General features: G+C 42.9%; 1 protein-coding gene across 2 annotated transcripts in view; it reads left to right on the top strand.

The window, feature by feature from the left end:
* TRIM33 (tripartite motif containing 33) overlaps nt 1-13,469 on the top strand; it is a gene marked incomplete at its 5' end in the record, with an annotated part of 41,636 nt that overhangs the window by 20,667 nt on the left and 7,500 nt on the right. For both annotated transcript variants that reach the window (XM_084220796.1, XM_084220795.1), the window contains 10 exons: nt 183-299; nt 2,419-2,533; nt 3,394-3,540; nt 5,657-5,774; nt 7,088-7,335; nt 7,585-7,749; nt 8,523-8,723; nt 11,149-11,281; nt 12,277-12,340; nt 12,643-12,802. In XM_084220796.1, coding sequence (XP_084076922.1) covers nt 183-299; nt 2,419-2,533; nt 3,394-3,540; nt 5,657-5,774; nt 7,088-7,335; nt 7,585-7,749; nt 8,523-8,723; nt 11,149-11,281; nt 12,277-12,340; nt 12,643-12,802 — 1,468 coding nt within the window. The remainder of the gene's footprint in view (nt 1-182; nt 300-2,418; nt 2,534-3,393; nt 3,541-5,656; nt 5,775-7,087; nt 7,336-7,584; nt 7,750-8,522; nt 8,724-11,148; nt 11,282-12,276; nt 12,341-12,642; nt 12,803-13,469) is intronic.

The following is a 13,469-nucleotide window of genomic DNA, read 5'->3' as shown; positions in this document are numbered from 1 at the left end:
CAGTACCAAAGGACTTTATCAGCACTTTATCAGCACTGCTCAGAGTGTGCAGAATCTGATTTTTCTCAGTGTTTTCTTTTTTCTCAGTCATATTCTTTCACAATTTGATGGTTTTGCCCCTGAGCTGGGAGCCCTGAGTTGCACCTCTTGGTAATCAGTGTCTTCTCTTGCCTGTTGAAAAGGTACCAGTTCCTGGAAGAAGCTTTTCAGAACCAGAAAGGTGCAATTGAGAACCTCTTGGCCAAACTTCTTGAGAAGAAGAATTATGTAAATTTTGCAGCTGCCCAAGTTCAAAATAGGTGAGTTCCCCAAAAGGATCAGCTGTTACATTGCATTTTTAATGAGGCACAGCAAGATGAATGGTGGGGCTAGAATAACACACTGGAGTTAATTCTGTATCTTAATTACTTTTCATAATGTTTATTTGCCCCTACAAGATTCTGCATCTCTTGGAAGTTCTTACAAGAAATAAAAGTTATAGATTATATTTTTTGTGACAGCTTTGATTAGAACCAAAGGTGTGACACATTCATTACATTTTGGGGATGGGGAGAAAAAAATGAATAAAAAAGGTAAGAAAACCCATCCTATAATTTCTTTTAAGTTAGCTCCAGGTGACAGAACAGTTGAAATATATTTTTATATTTCATGTGAAGGCCTCTGATAACTGTGTAACAAAAACTTAGTGTGAATTTGAATAGGAAATTGTGGTTGGTTGTGGGGTTTTGATTGGGGTTTTTTTAGGTAGCTTCACTTAAGATTTCCAGGGTTAGCTGAAATTCAACGTCACATTAAACACGTGGTCCCTGCTGGCTCTGCTCCCCCTGGGCTGCTGCTGCAGCTCAGGGAATTCCACCCTGATTCTCTGTGGTTTGCTGAGCCTTCTGCAGCTTTCAGGTCATTTGCAAAATGACACATCAGCTGGGGGTGGAAAGTACGAGGGCAGGAGGAGGATGTGCACCAAGATAGAAAGAGAAGTTGTGATGTAAATTTTTAACTCCTTGTGGTGCCATCTATATTTAAAAATAAAAATCAGTGTAAGGGAGGAAAAACATAGAGCATGACAGAGGCAAATGTGTGAAGAGGGAAACAATGAAAATTGGTATTTTTAGATGCTGATTTTCCATGGAAGTCTTTGAAAGGTCCCAAAACACAACACCCCTGTGAAGCATGGAGATGTTACACACTGGAAGAGGCACTCACATAGGCAGTAATTAAACCTGGAGCTCAAGAAATGTCACAAAACATTCTCTGATAGGAATTCCAGGCCAGGAATGGGTGATATTTTTTGCCCAAGAGTTTCTGGCTTTAGTGAATTCAGTGAATTTCTGCAGCTGGGATTGAGTTGTGTCAAGATCTCAGTTTTCTGCTGAGCCAAGTGGTTGGTGCAGGTGAGATAATTCATTGCACTGCTTTGCTGGTGTGTAGGACACAAAATCCATCATCCTAAAAACTTCAGGGAATGGGAAAAATGAAGGTATTACAATTTTGTTGTCAGTGTTGGTACAAAATCACCATCATCTGTGGTGGTGGAGCATAAAAGTGTTGAGGGAACAGCTCTGCTGGAATAATTGTTGGGTGCCAAAGCCAAGGGTGGATGCCATGGACTTAATGAAGGGTTGGTTGGGTGTTTTTTGGAGTTGGAGACCAGGTTGTGCTGACATAAAAGCCACGTGTGTCCCAGGTGCCTTAAAGGGCTCTGACTCCAGCAGTGTTCAGCAGCAGTGAGTGTTGGTCCTTGATCTGGCAGCAAAAGTGAGTCAGATCCTTGATCTGGCAGCAAAAAAAACTCTTCAGAAAAGACAATTTAAGTCTTCATGTTGGCTCATGGCAAAGAATTCTGCTGCAATGGGATCTTGTAAGATTAAAGCAGTGTAGGATCAAATCAATCCAGAATTTCAAGAAATTCTGCATTTCAAATTCTGTGGCCAGAACTCAAGATAATTTGCTTGAATCTGAAGAAGCTGAAAATGCACTAAAAGTGAGGAAAAATGGCAGTGATGAAGAGGTATAAAAATCTGACAGCCAGTAATGTTAAAGCACAAGAGAATAATCTAAACTAATATCAGGCACATCATTATGTGAAATGTTAATCTCTTTATTGTATATTAATTACAGGTCTGTAATAACTTGGGGAGGAATGAATTAGAAATTCAGGGTTGATTTCTGGTTAATATAAATGATCTTAAAAGTTTAAAGCATCAGATATAAATTTTTCATAGTGACACAATTTGGATATAAATTTATAAATGTCCATACAGACAAATGTGGTTGTGGTTGGTTCTTTCTCTGTATAAAGTGTGTAAACTACAAGGACTTCCATATTATTTGAAGTAAAACAAGTTGTAAATTTGCATTTGGCAGTGAAGTGTAAAGTGACTGACAATCCATTGCTCTTTTTTTTTTGTTGTTTTTTAGGATAAAAGAAGTAAATGAAACCAACAAAAGAGTAGAACAGGAAATCAAGGTGGCTATATTCACCCTCATCAATGAAATCAATAAAAAGGGAAAATCTCTCCTCCAGCACCTTGAGGTACACTTGAAATAAAAAGCAGTGATGGTGTTGAGTTTCCAGTCCCCTGTTGAGGGGAAATATTTGAAAATGGTTTGTTTGGTGTGACTGCAGGTGGTGCAGCACTGAAACTGCCTCTAAATCTCTTATTTCTCCTCTCATCAGAGCTCCTTCAGTTTTGTCTGTCCCTCATATTCAAAATTGTGCAGGAGTGGCTGAAAATCTCCTTTTCATGTTCTGTTTGCCATATTTCTGTATTTTAACATCATGCTAAAGTGTGAATGATTGAATAATTCCCTCAAATAGCTTTTTAATGTTCATGTAGAAACACTCAGAGCAGTCTCTTGTATTTGTACATGAAGGTGTAATGCTGGTATTTAAAATTGTATTATACAGCTTTAGAGACCATGAGTTCAAGCATCCTTTCCAGATGGCATGTTCTGAATAATTGCATTCTGACTTTTATTAAAATCCATGAAAATTTAACTTGTTATTACCTGTTTTGTCTGAATAGAGGAAATCCCTTGTAAGAAGTTGGCTCAGTGCATGTGGCCAGCCTGCCATGACAAATTTAAGATCAGATGATTCACAATAGATTTCTCCTGGTTAAGGAACATTTATTTGGCAAGGAGATCAAATGTTCCTGGAAGAATAGAGTAGCTTGATCATTAGTAAAAGAAATAATGCAAAATTACATGAACTTTGCCTTTTCTTATTTACCTAACATTTATTAAAATTTCCTTGGGACATTTCCCTTTTGTTCCAAAACCTGCCAGCAGTCTGCATTTTCCTCCTACATCTAAAATCCCCGTTGTAATAAATGATTTACAATTTAGAATTTACAGTGACTTTGTTGTAATAAAACCTCTGTTTCTTTGCAGAATGTGACAAAGGAGAGGCAGATGAAGTTGATCCAGCAGCAGAATGACATCACTGGTCTGTCACGACAAGTGAAGCACGTGATGAACTTCACCAATTGGGCCATTGCCAGCGGCAGCAGCACTGCCCTGCTCTACAGCAAACGCCTGGTGAGGGCTCCTGGGGCTGCCAGGGGATGGCCTGAGCTGCAAGGGACTCATGGGAGCAGCAAGAACCTGATCAGGTGTGGGGGTACCAGTTCTGGGTTCCCTGGGTCTGGATTGATAATGATAATTCATTTTCAGACTCAGGTGTTGATTATTTTTTATCAGTAAAAAGCAGCCTCAGTACTGAGAGTTCTTCAGCTTTTCATTAGAAGGCACAAAATGGCCAACAATCTCTTGGTGCAAGGGCTTTTAAAACTAAACTATCCAATTAAGAACTGACACCTGGATTATTTTCCCTTTTAACCCAGTAATTGATCCCAAGGAGCTGCAGTGCAGACTTTTCCACCCAATTACAAAATGCCACCCAAACCCATGGAGAAGAAGGAAGAAGCAGCATGAAGAAGAAACCCAGCACAACACCCTGTGCCCTCCATCTTGCTGCCATCCACAACACACTAAAAACCCCAAACCCTCAATTTTTCACCCAGTGATCCCCCTGCACTGCTCTCTATAATCTATTGCAAACTTTTGTGGATTCCAGTCTATCCTGAAGTCTGGGAAACTTTCTTCATTAGTGAGGGTCAAAGTCCTCCCTTGGGGTGAGGACACCCCAGAGCAGACAGAGCAATATTCCCTGTGTGCCCTGGGTTGCCACAATCAGAGAATAATTAGCATTGCCTCCATGATTGCAGAAGGCTGATCAATCACTTTATTGTACTATATTATACTCTCCTTCTTAAGAAGCTCATCCCCTGCCGGACAGTCCAGTACAGCTTGGGCTTAATTGGTCAATCAACCCAAACACCATCCAGTGTCCAGTTAAGAAATTTGGTAAACAAATCTCCATAACACATTGCACACGTGCACAACAACAGGTGCAGCAAGTGGAGATAAGAATTGTTTCTCATTCTTTTCTCTGAGCTTTCTCACAGCTTCCCAGGAAAATCCTGGGAGAGAGTTCTGTCAGAGGATATGTGATTCCCACAGGGATCATCCTGCCCTGCACAGACACCCCAAAAATCCCACTGGGGCATCCCTGGAGTGTTGTCCAGACACTCCTGGAGCTCTGGCAGCTTTGGGGCAGTGCCCAGCACCCTCTGGGGTAGGAGCCTTTCCCTAAGATCCAACCTAAACTCCCCTGGCACAGCTCCAGCCCTTCCCTCAGGTCCTGCCCTGCTCACAGAGATCAGAGCTGTCCCTTTGAGGGAGAAGCTGCAGCCCCCAGTGAGGCTCCCAAAACACAACATTGTGGAGCATAGAAATGTTACACACTTGTAGAGACAGGTAGGTAATAATTAAACTGAGAGCTCAAGAAATGTCACAAAACATTGTCTGGTAGGAATTCCAGGCCAGGAATTCCTCAGGCTCCTCTTCTCCAGCAGAGCAAAGTGCCCTCAGGCACTCCTCCTGTGACTGCACTGACCTGGCTGGGCAGTTCTGGCCCAATCCCTGTGTCCAGAGAGGGCAAAAGTTCCAATAAAGCCAGAGTGAGGTAAGACACAGAGTCAAGTGTTGGTAACCAAAGGGTAATTCACTTTTATTGACATGAATACACCCAGTTCTGCACCTGCAAGCCCAGGGCTGTGCTCACCACTGCTGCTATAGACCATCACTCTGCCACCAACTTTCCCAGCCTGGGAACGTGTCCTGAGCCACAAACACAGAGGGGCAGGGGAATCAAATATATCCAGAGTGAGATTTAAGACACAAATGTTGGTAATCCAAAGGATACACCCAGTTCTGCCATGTGGCTCCATCATGGCACCCAATCTTCAGCTTCAGATCTGCCAGCAGAGCCCAGCCATTGTGCAACAGGTCACTCTTTGCCATCAGGGTTTAGGGAGTGTTAGTGCAGAAGGAATGGGGTCAGCTCTGTGAAGGCACCTCAGTGTTTCACTGGGCTCATTGCAGTCCTGTTGTGGTGGAAGAGTTCTGCTCTGCAGTCCTCAGAGTAAAGAAGTTGGACAATGTGGGATTTTCCTGACAAATGGAGAATTTCCCAGGCTATGAACCAAACTTGCTGCTGCCAGTCCTTGTTGGTGTTTCCTGGCCTAAACAGAGGCTTGTTTCTGGTGCTTTGTTTCTCTGGCAGCAGCAGGGTGTTTGTGTTTTCCCTCAGATCACGTTCCAGCTGAGGCACATCCTGAAGGCGCGCTGCGACCCCGTCCCTGCTGCCAACGGCGCCATCCGCTTCCACTGTGACCCCACCTTCTGGGCTAAGAACGTGGTCAACTTGGGTGAGAAAAGCCTGCTTGTGTCATCTGGGGTGCTGGGAAAACTCTCTTCAATTGGGGGTGTTCCTCCAACAGCAGTGAGTGCAGTGTCTGTTAATACAGGAGACAAAAACTCTCTTGACCATAAACTCATCCAGCCCTGATTATCCTCCTTATCTGCTCTGCTCTTTCTGTTAACAAAGCTTTCTCTAAATGGATATTTTTTCCAGGATACAATGGATATTGTACTGGGACTGGTTCTAGGAATGGCCCTAATCACAGAATCACAGAGTGGTTTGGGTTGAAAAGGACCTTAAAAGTCATCTCATTGCACCCCCTGCCATGGCAGGGACACCTTCCACTGTCCCAGGCTGCTCCCAGCCCTGTCCAGCCTGGCCTTGGGCACTGCCAGGGATCCAGGGGCAGCCACAGCTGCTCTGGATTAAACACTGGACCTTTGCCTGTTCCAGTATATTAAATATAATCACTTGGAGTTTGCAAAGTACAGTTTGGAATGAGGGAAGAAGGCAGAGCACAGTGATACAGGGATATCTGTTAACACCTGCTTGTGAACTTCTCTGTTAGATAAAAATTTCATGGAAAATCTGATCAAAATACCAGTTTTTATGTGTACTCACTTTTTGTTCTGAGTCCACCATCCAGGTTGGGGTGTTCCTGTCTTCAGTCAAGAGTATTTATTCTCTAGGGGAGAAAGGAAACTGCCAACCTTAATAAAAAGGGAGGTGCAGATTCTATTGAGTACAGATTCACAAATTCACAAATTGATTTAAAAAATCAACATTTTGCCTTTCCATATAAAAATAGGACAGGAGTTATCTGGAGAGGCAGCATGGTCCATGACATTGGAGCCAGACAGGACTTGCTTGTAGCAGGGTTTGGTGTTGTGTTTGTAGAACCTGTTTGAAGTCACTCAGTGGTGGGACACTCAAATATCTCTTCCCAGGCTTTGCTTCTTTAGACGTAGAAACTTTATGCTCAACATGGTTTTTTTCTGTTTTATTTCTCATCTTGTCCATTTCTTGTGAAAGCAGAGAAGTCATTTCTGTCTGTTGTGGCTTTTGTGTCTGTGCAGTTCCAGTTCTTTAACTCTTCCCTCACAGATCATATTTTTAATTTTGCACTTAGTTCTTGTAGTCTGAATTCTCTTTTTGCTTTTATAATGTATGGTATTGAAGACACAAAGAGCTTAAATTTTAAGTTTTCAAGCTTAAATTGCTCTGAGAAAACTGCATTAGAAACATCTGAATATTCCACATATATCAGCCTTTGGAGGATGATGAGATCTAACTGTTGATTGCCTCTTTGGGTTTTTATAGGTAACCTGGTCATTGAAAACAAACCAACCCCTAGTTACACTCCCAATGTGGTGGTTGGGCAAACTCCTCCAGGAACAAACCACGTCAACAAAGCTCCAGGACAGATCAATCTGGCCCAGCTTCGACTGCAGCACATGCAGCAGCAGGTGTATGCCCAGAAACACCAGCAGCTGCAGCAGATGAGGATGGCCCAGCCATCCTCTGCCTCTGTGCCCAGGCAGAGCAGCCCCCAAGTCCTGCAGCAGCAGGTGAGTCCTTTATGTCTTCTTATTTCACCTTCTTTCACTTCATTTCACCATAACACTGAGATTTAAAATTGCCCTGTCAGATTTAAACTTACAAAGCGATTTATAAACTAAAATCTCTTGAGATTTGAGATACTTGAATGTGACAGCTCTTGGCTTTGCTTGATGTTATGTTACTACTGCTGTGGAAAGAGATGGGCTTCTTTTCTCCATGTTAAAAGCACAAATTTTAAAAAACCCAAACCCTTGCAGCCTCCCAGGTTGATCAGCATGCAGACCATGCAGAGGGGTAACATGAACTGTGGGGCTTTCCAAGCACATCAGATGAGAATGGCTCAGAATGCTGCTCGTATTCCAGGAATCCCACGCCACAATGGACCTCAATACTCCATGATGCAACCTCACCTTCAAAGACAAGTATATCCTGTGTACATGCTTCATTGTGCCATTGTGCCAGCCTTTCATTCCAGTAGATGGTACCTCCAGCTGTAAATGTGTTTATCTGTCCCCCTGTAGCTCACAGTTCCACACATTTATCTGCTTCTTTTCCATGTTGCATTACTGTGCTGTGACAGTTTTGCTGAACGTAAGGAAATTCAAACCTTAGGGGTGGAAATGAAATGAAATGTTTGTGTTGCAGTTTAGTTCTGGGAAGTAAAACATTTCCTTTTGCACTTTTCAGTGGCATTCAGCTGAAAAGAACATTCAGAGGTTTATTAGAGAATAGTGAGTAGTGAAGTTCAAAGTGATGTAGTTGAGGGGTTTTGATTAAATCAGCTGCTGAAGTGGTTTTAAATTCACACCTGAAGCATTGATGCAGAGCTCTGCATGCCATTAAGAATAAAAATCCTTGACAATACATGTTAATGTGACTGAAATACCAAGAGTGACTTTATATTACTTGAAACAGTTAAAGAAAAAATTAGATGTAAACTCTAAAGCTATCCTTGGAGGAAGTAATTGCTTTAAGCAAACACCAGTTTATACGAAATAACTTGGTGGAAGAAGTGCTGTCTGTTTAAAATCAAGGCACATCAAGTATTTTTTCCTTTCTGAGTGAGGAAGAGGAGCAGTTGCTCTGCCCTCAGTGCTGGCAGCTGCTGTGCTCGCTGTGCTCGGCTGCAGGTCTGTGTCAGGGCAGCGGGAGCCGCGGTGGCCCCGTGCCCAGCGCGGTGTCTGTGTCTCCCCAGCACTCCAACCCCGGCCACGCCGGGCCCTTCCCGGTGGTCTCGGTGCACAACACCACCATCAACCCCACCAGCCCCACCACGGCCACCATGGCCAGCGCCAACCGCGGCCCCACCAGCCCGTCCGTGTCGGCCATCGAGCTCATCCCGTCCGTCACCAACCCGGAGAACCTGCCCTCCCTGCCAGACATCCCCCCCATCCAGGTCAGTGCTGCTCCTCCTTCTCTGGTTCTAGAGCTGGCTGCCAGGATTTTGTCATGGAATGGTGTCATTTGCATTTAAAGTTGTGGAATTCAAACTCATTTCATCTCTAAAATATTGCAAAAAGTTCTCCATCACCAACCCAGAGAATCTGCCCTCCCTTGCAGGACATCCCTCCCATCCAGGTCAGTGCTGCTTCCCTCTCACACTGGTTTTGTAGTTGGGTACCAGGATTTTGTCATGGAATGGTGTAATTGGCATTTAAAGTTGTAGAACTCAAACTCATTTCACCTCTAAAATATTGCAAAAAGTTCTCCATCACCAACCCAGAGAACCTGCCCTCCCTGCAGGACATCCCTCCCATCCAGGTCAGTGCTGCTCCCCTCTCTCTGGTTCTAGAGTTGGGTACCAGGATTTGGCCATGGAATGGTGTAATTAGCATTTAAAGTTGTAGAATTAAAAATCTTCAGCCTTTCTCTTAGGGCTGTCCTGCTCTACATGGTAACCTTTAGATTAATCAATATTTAATGTGTCCCGTAGCCCTGCTTCACTCAGCTGCTCTGCTTTTGTAGTTAGGTGCCAGGATTTGGCCATGGAATGGTGTAATTTGCATTTAAAGTTGTAGAATTCAAACTCATTTCACCTCTAAAATATTGCAAAAAGTTCTCCATCACCAACCCGGAGAACCTGCCCTCCCTGCCAGACATCCCCCCATCCAGGTCAGTGCTGCTCCCCTTTCTCTGGTTCTATAGTTGGGTACCAGGACTTGACCATGGAATGGTGTCATTTGCATTTAAAGTTGTAGAATTCAAACTCATTTCACCTCTAAAATACTGCAAAAAGTTCTTCAAGCCCTGGGAGTAAAATGGGAATTTTACTCCATGGCATCCACAGAGTTGTGTGGAGAGGATGAATCAAACTCTCCACAGAACTCTAGGTAAGCTGATGGTTGAAACCCCAATGTCATGGATCAAATGTCTCCCTTTAGGCTTGTTAAGGATTAGAACCCAGCCCTGGTCAGCCCTGGGGTCTCACCCTGTGGAATGTTTGGGTTACTCTTCCTGACCTTGCCCCAGAAGGTTTCCACCTATGAGGAAGTAGAAGCCAGTGCCAAGAAATATTTTATGTCTATAGCACAAACCTTAGAAGTACCTGCTCCACCTGGCAACCTTTAGATTAATCAATATTTAATGTGTCCTGTAGTAAAATTAAGACTTCAATTAATGCCCAGTACTGTGTTCACTTCCTTTCTTCTACAAGACCATCTTGTGGGAAGATAGAATAATTAATGGTGATGTATTTTGAGTGCCCTGAATGGTGATTTATTCAGGGTTAAAGCTGCCTGGAGTTTCTCTTGGCTGTTCCTAGAAGGAGGCACAGAGGGGACACGTCCCATGTCCCACAGAGAGGGGACACAGGCTGAGGTAGATTCTGAAGCTCATTTGGAGAAGTGAAAAGCACAATGTAATGTACACGTGGAGGCAGGGAAAGCAAAAATAATGTGTTTTCATCCTGAGAACTGGACCTTTGCATTGAAATGCCCCTGTAAAACCCAGGAGATTTGGTCACCATACAGGAAACAAAATGAATTTCATCCCAGATGATCTGCTGGAATGCCAGCTGCAACTTTGCAACTCCTAACTGTTCAGGGCTGGTAGTCAGTGTTCTCAGGAGGCTGCAGGTCATTTTTAATGTGAGAATGGTGAGGAAGGAGGAATCCCATCTCAGAGTGGGCAGCCTGCAGTGCTGAGGCTTTAGAACAAAGCATTACCATGCAACTTCCAGGTGCACTGAAAATGCAGAATTCTTCTGAGGTACTCTTCTTTTTATACCTTTTCATGTAATAGCTGTCATGGATTTTAGTTGGGTTTAGTGGATAGGAGGTGTTAGTCCTTCAAGCTGCTGGCACAGTCATTAAAACCCACTTGGAAAGCAGTGTCTTTCAAACACATTATTGCATTTAACATGTTTAGGCAGTTACAGCAACAGGGCCCCTGTTTTCTGGGGTTTAACAAGTGCTAAAATCTGTTTGGAAAGTGAATGGGAGATTTCCCATCATGTTAAGGAAAGACAAGATTATGGCCTCCCTTAATATCTTAATTATGGAATAACTTCTGCAGAGACCTGGTATTTCCTGACTAACACAGCCCCATGTGTGTGACTGACACACTGAGCTGCTGGGAACCAGAAGATTTGCAGTGACCCTGTAAGTGCAGCCCAGGATCAGACTGGAAAAAAACTCCAATTTAGGAGCTTTTGAAAAACATTACTTGTTTGAAAGCCTGATTCCTGCATGAAACTGATAAAAATATTTGCTGATATCCTGAATCCTTGAAGGGAGAGGGAACAATTCCAGTAAAGATAGTGATCACAGAGTAAAGGTGTGAATGAGACCTCTCTGATTCAGGTTTTTGTTTTTCCTCCTCAGCTGGAAGATGCTGGTTCCAGTAGTTTAGATAATCTGCTCAGTAGATACATCACAGGCAGCCACCTCCCCCCACAGCCTACCAGCACCATGAATCCCTCCCCAGGACCTTCAGCTCTGTCTCCAGGGTCATCAGGTAAATCTGATGGGTTTTTCTAGAAATTCCAGAATGTGATGGGTATTTCTGGTATTTAAGTTGAAAATAATTGCTTAGCATTTCCTGCCAGAAGGGAAGCAATGTTTTAAAATTTGTTTTGTTCAGAAATAGATACTTCTGGAAATTTAAATTTTACCCTCCTTTAGAGATGTCTTTACAGTAACAAACTGCCAGCACATGGATGCAGTATTCCAGATATATATATGTATATTTTTATATATGTGTGTATAGTTATATGTATATATTTTTATATATATCCATATAGAGACACTGTCAGGGTCATTCTGAGTATAATTAATTAATGGTAGAGCTTTTCTTATGCCCATGAACAAATTAAGTCACCAGTACCTAATACTGAGGTAGTTAAACATTGGAAATGTCCATTTTTATAAGTAAGAAGATTATTTCAGTCAATAGGAAGAAATCCTTCCCTGTGAGGGTGGGCAGGCACAGTGTGCCCAGAGCAGCCCCTGGATCCCTGGCAGTGCCCAAGGCCAGGCTGGGCAGGACTTGGAGCCACCTGGGACAGTGGGAGGTGTCCCTGCCATGGCAGGGCTGGCACTGGATGGGCTTTAAGGTCTCTGGGACTTGATGTTTCTCTTGTTTTTCTCTACAAGACTTGTAAGATCCTGTCAGTGAATGGGTGCAGCAGTGGGGCTTCCTGTGTTTCTCCAAACCATGCAGAGGCTGCTTTTTTCACTTTATTGGTGGCTCTCAGTGCATAAAATTTGAGGATGTAATGATCTGAAGGCTTTAGCACTGTTTGGATTAGGTGAATAATTATTGGGACTCTTAAGAGTTGTGTGTTGTCACTTTTTAATTTAATATGATGTGCTGGATTTGATCACAAGACTGAGAGAACAGCTGGCTTAGGTGACTTGGTAAATTGGGATATTCCTGCAGCATTTCTGGGGTTACTCAGCACTAGTCAGTGAAATCTGTGCCAAATCACCTTCTGTGTTGCTTCTTTGCAGGTTTATCCAACTCCCACACTCCTGTGAGGCCCCCCAGCACCTCCAGCACAGGCAGCAGAGGAAGGTGAGTGTCACATTATCAATGTCAGGCTTAAGAAATCAGACATGAATAATCCCAAAAAAGAATTGGCAATGGGCAAATGGTGCTTTGTCATGACTGTGACTGAGGAATGGAAGAATGCTTACATGAAGGTTTACATTTTGAATTTTTTTGCCTGCACTATGATTCTCCTGTGTCTTGTAAACTGGAGCTGTTATAAATGTGCTAACACCCTTTGCCTTTCTTTTGGGAAAGAGTTACCTGAATTTCTTTGCCCTGTTGATTTATCCTCTTATTTATCTCATGATGTGCTGATGTCTCTGCAGCTGTGGCTCCTCAGGCAGGACTGCTGACAAAACTGGCATTGGCTTCAAGGCTGACCAAGTGAAAGTAAAGCAAGAGCCAGGCACAGAGGAAGAGATCTGCAGCTTCTCAGGAACAGTAAAGCAGGAAAAAACAGAGGATGGCAGAAGGAGTGCTTGCATGGTAAAGTTAGTTTATGCTCAGTGTTTTCTTGGCAGCATGTTTAAGAATTTAGAAAGAAAAAAGAAAAAAAAAAGCATTTTTACTCTGAAGCTTTATTCTAAGAGGTATTTTCTCCTTGGTAATGCTCTGCCAGGCACAGAGTGGCCTGTAATATAAATTTTGTCTTTAATAATTGAAATGAAGTGTAATAGAGTGTATTTGCTGCTTTTAATCCCTAATTATTAAAAGCTGTGAGTCACCCATTGATAGTGGACATTCCCACATAGGTAATTGCATTCAGGAAACTTCCAGTCAGTCAGAAGTATAAATCAGACCAAAGTATAAATCAAATAATTAGCAAATTAATATTTTTCAGTGTTTCCCATCTATGCTTGATTGAACAGGATTGTGTACAGGGAACAGGGTGGTGGAGTTGGGGATTTTTCCTAATCAACTTGTCATTAACAGCTTTTAATTACTTAGTGTGTTTGGCTTGTTGTAGCATTTCTCATGTTATATATCAGAAGAAATGTGAGTGTTCTACAAAGGAAGGACATGTGAAAAAGCAGTTTATCAATACTGTGTGCAACTCAGCTCTTCCTCATGATTTCCCATGGTTTTTGTGATATGAACATGGTACCTTTTGAATGGTGGGAGGATTTTGAAGAAAGATCCTGCTGTAAAATCA

This window comes from Fringilla coelebs (genome assembly GCF_963513975.1).
Source record: "Fringilla coelebs genome assembly, chromosome: 23".
Taxonomy (NCBI): domain Eukaryota; kingdom Metazoa; phylum Chordata; class Aves; order Passeriformes; family Fringillidae; genus Fringilla; species Fringilla coelebs.
The sequence above is the reverse complement of the archived record's forward strand: the minus strand, read 5'-3'. Positions and strand labels throughout refer to the sequence as shown.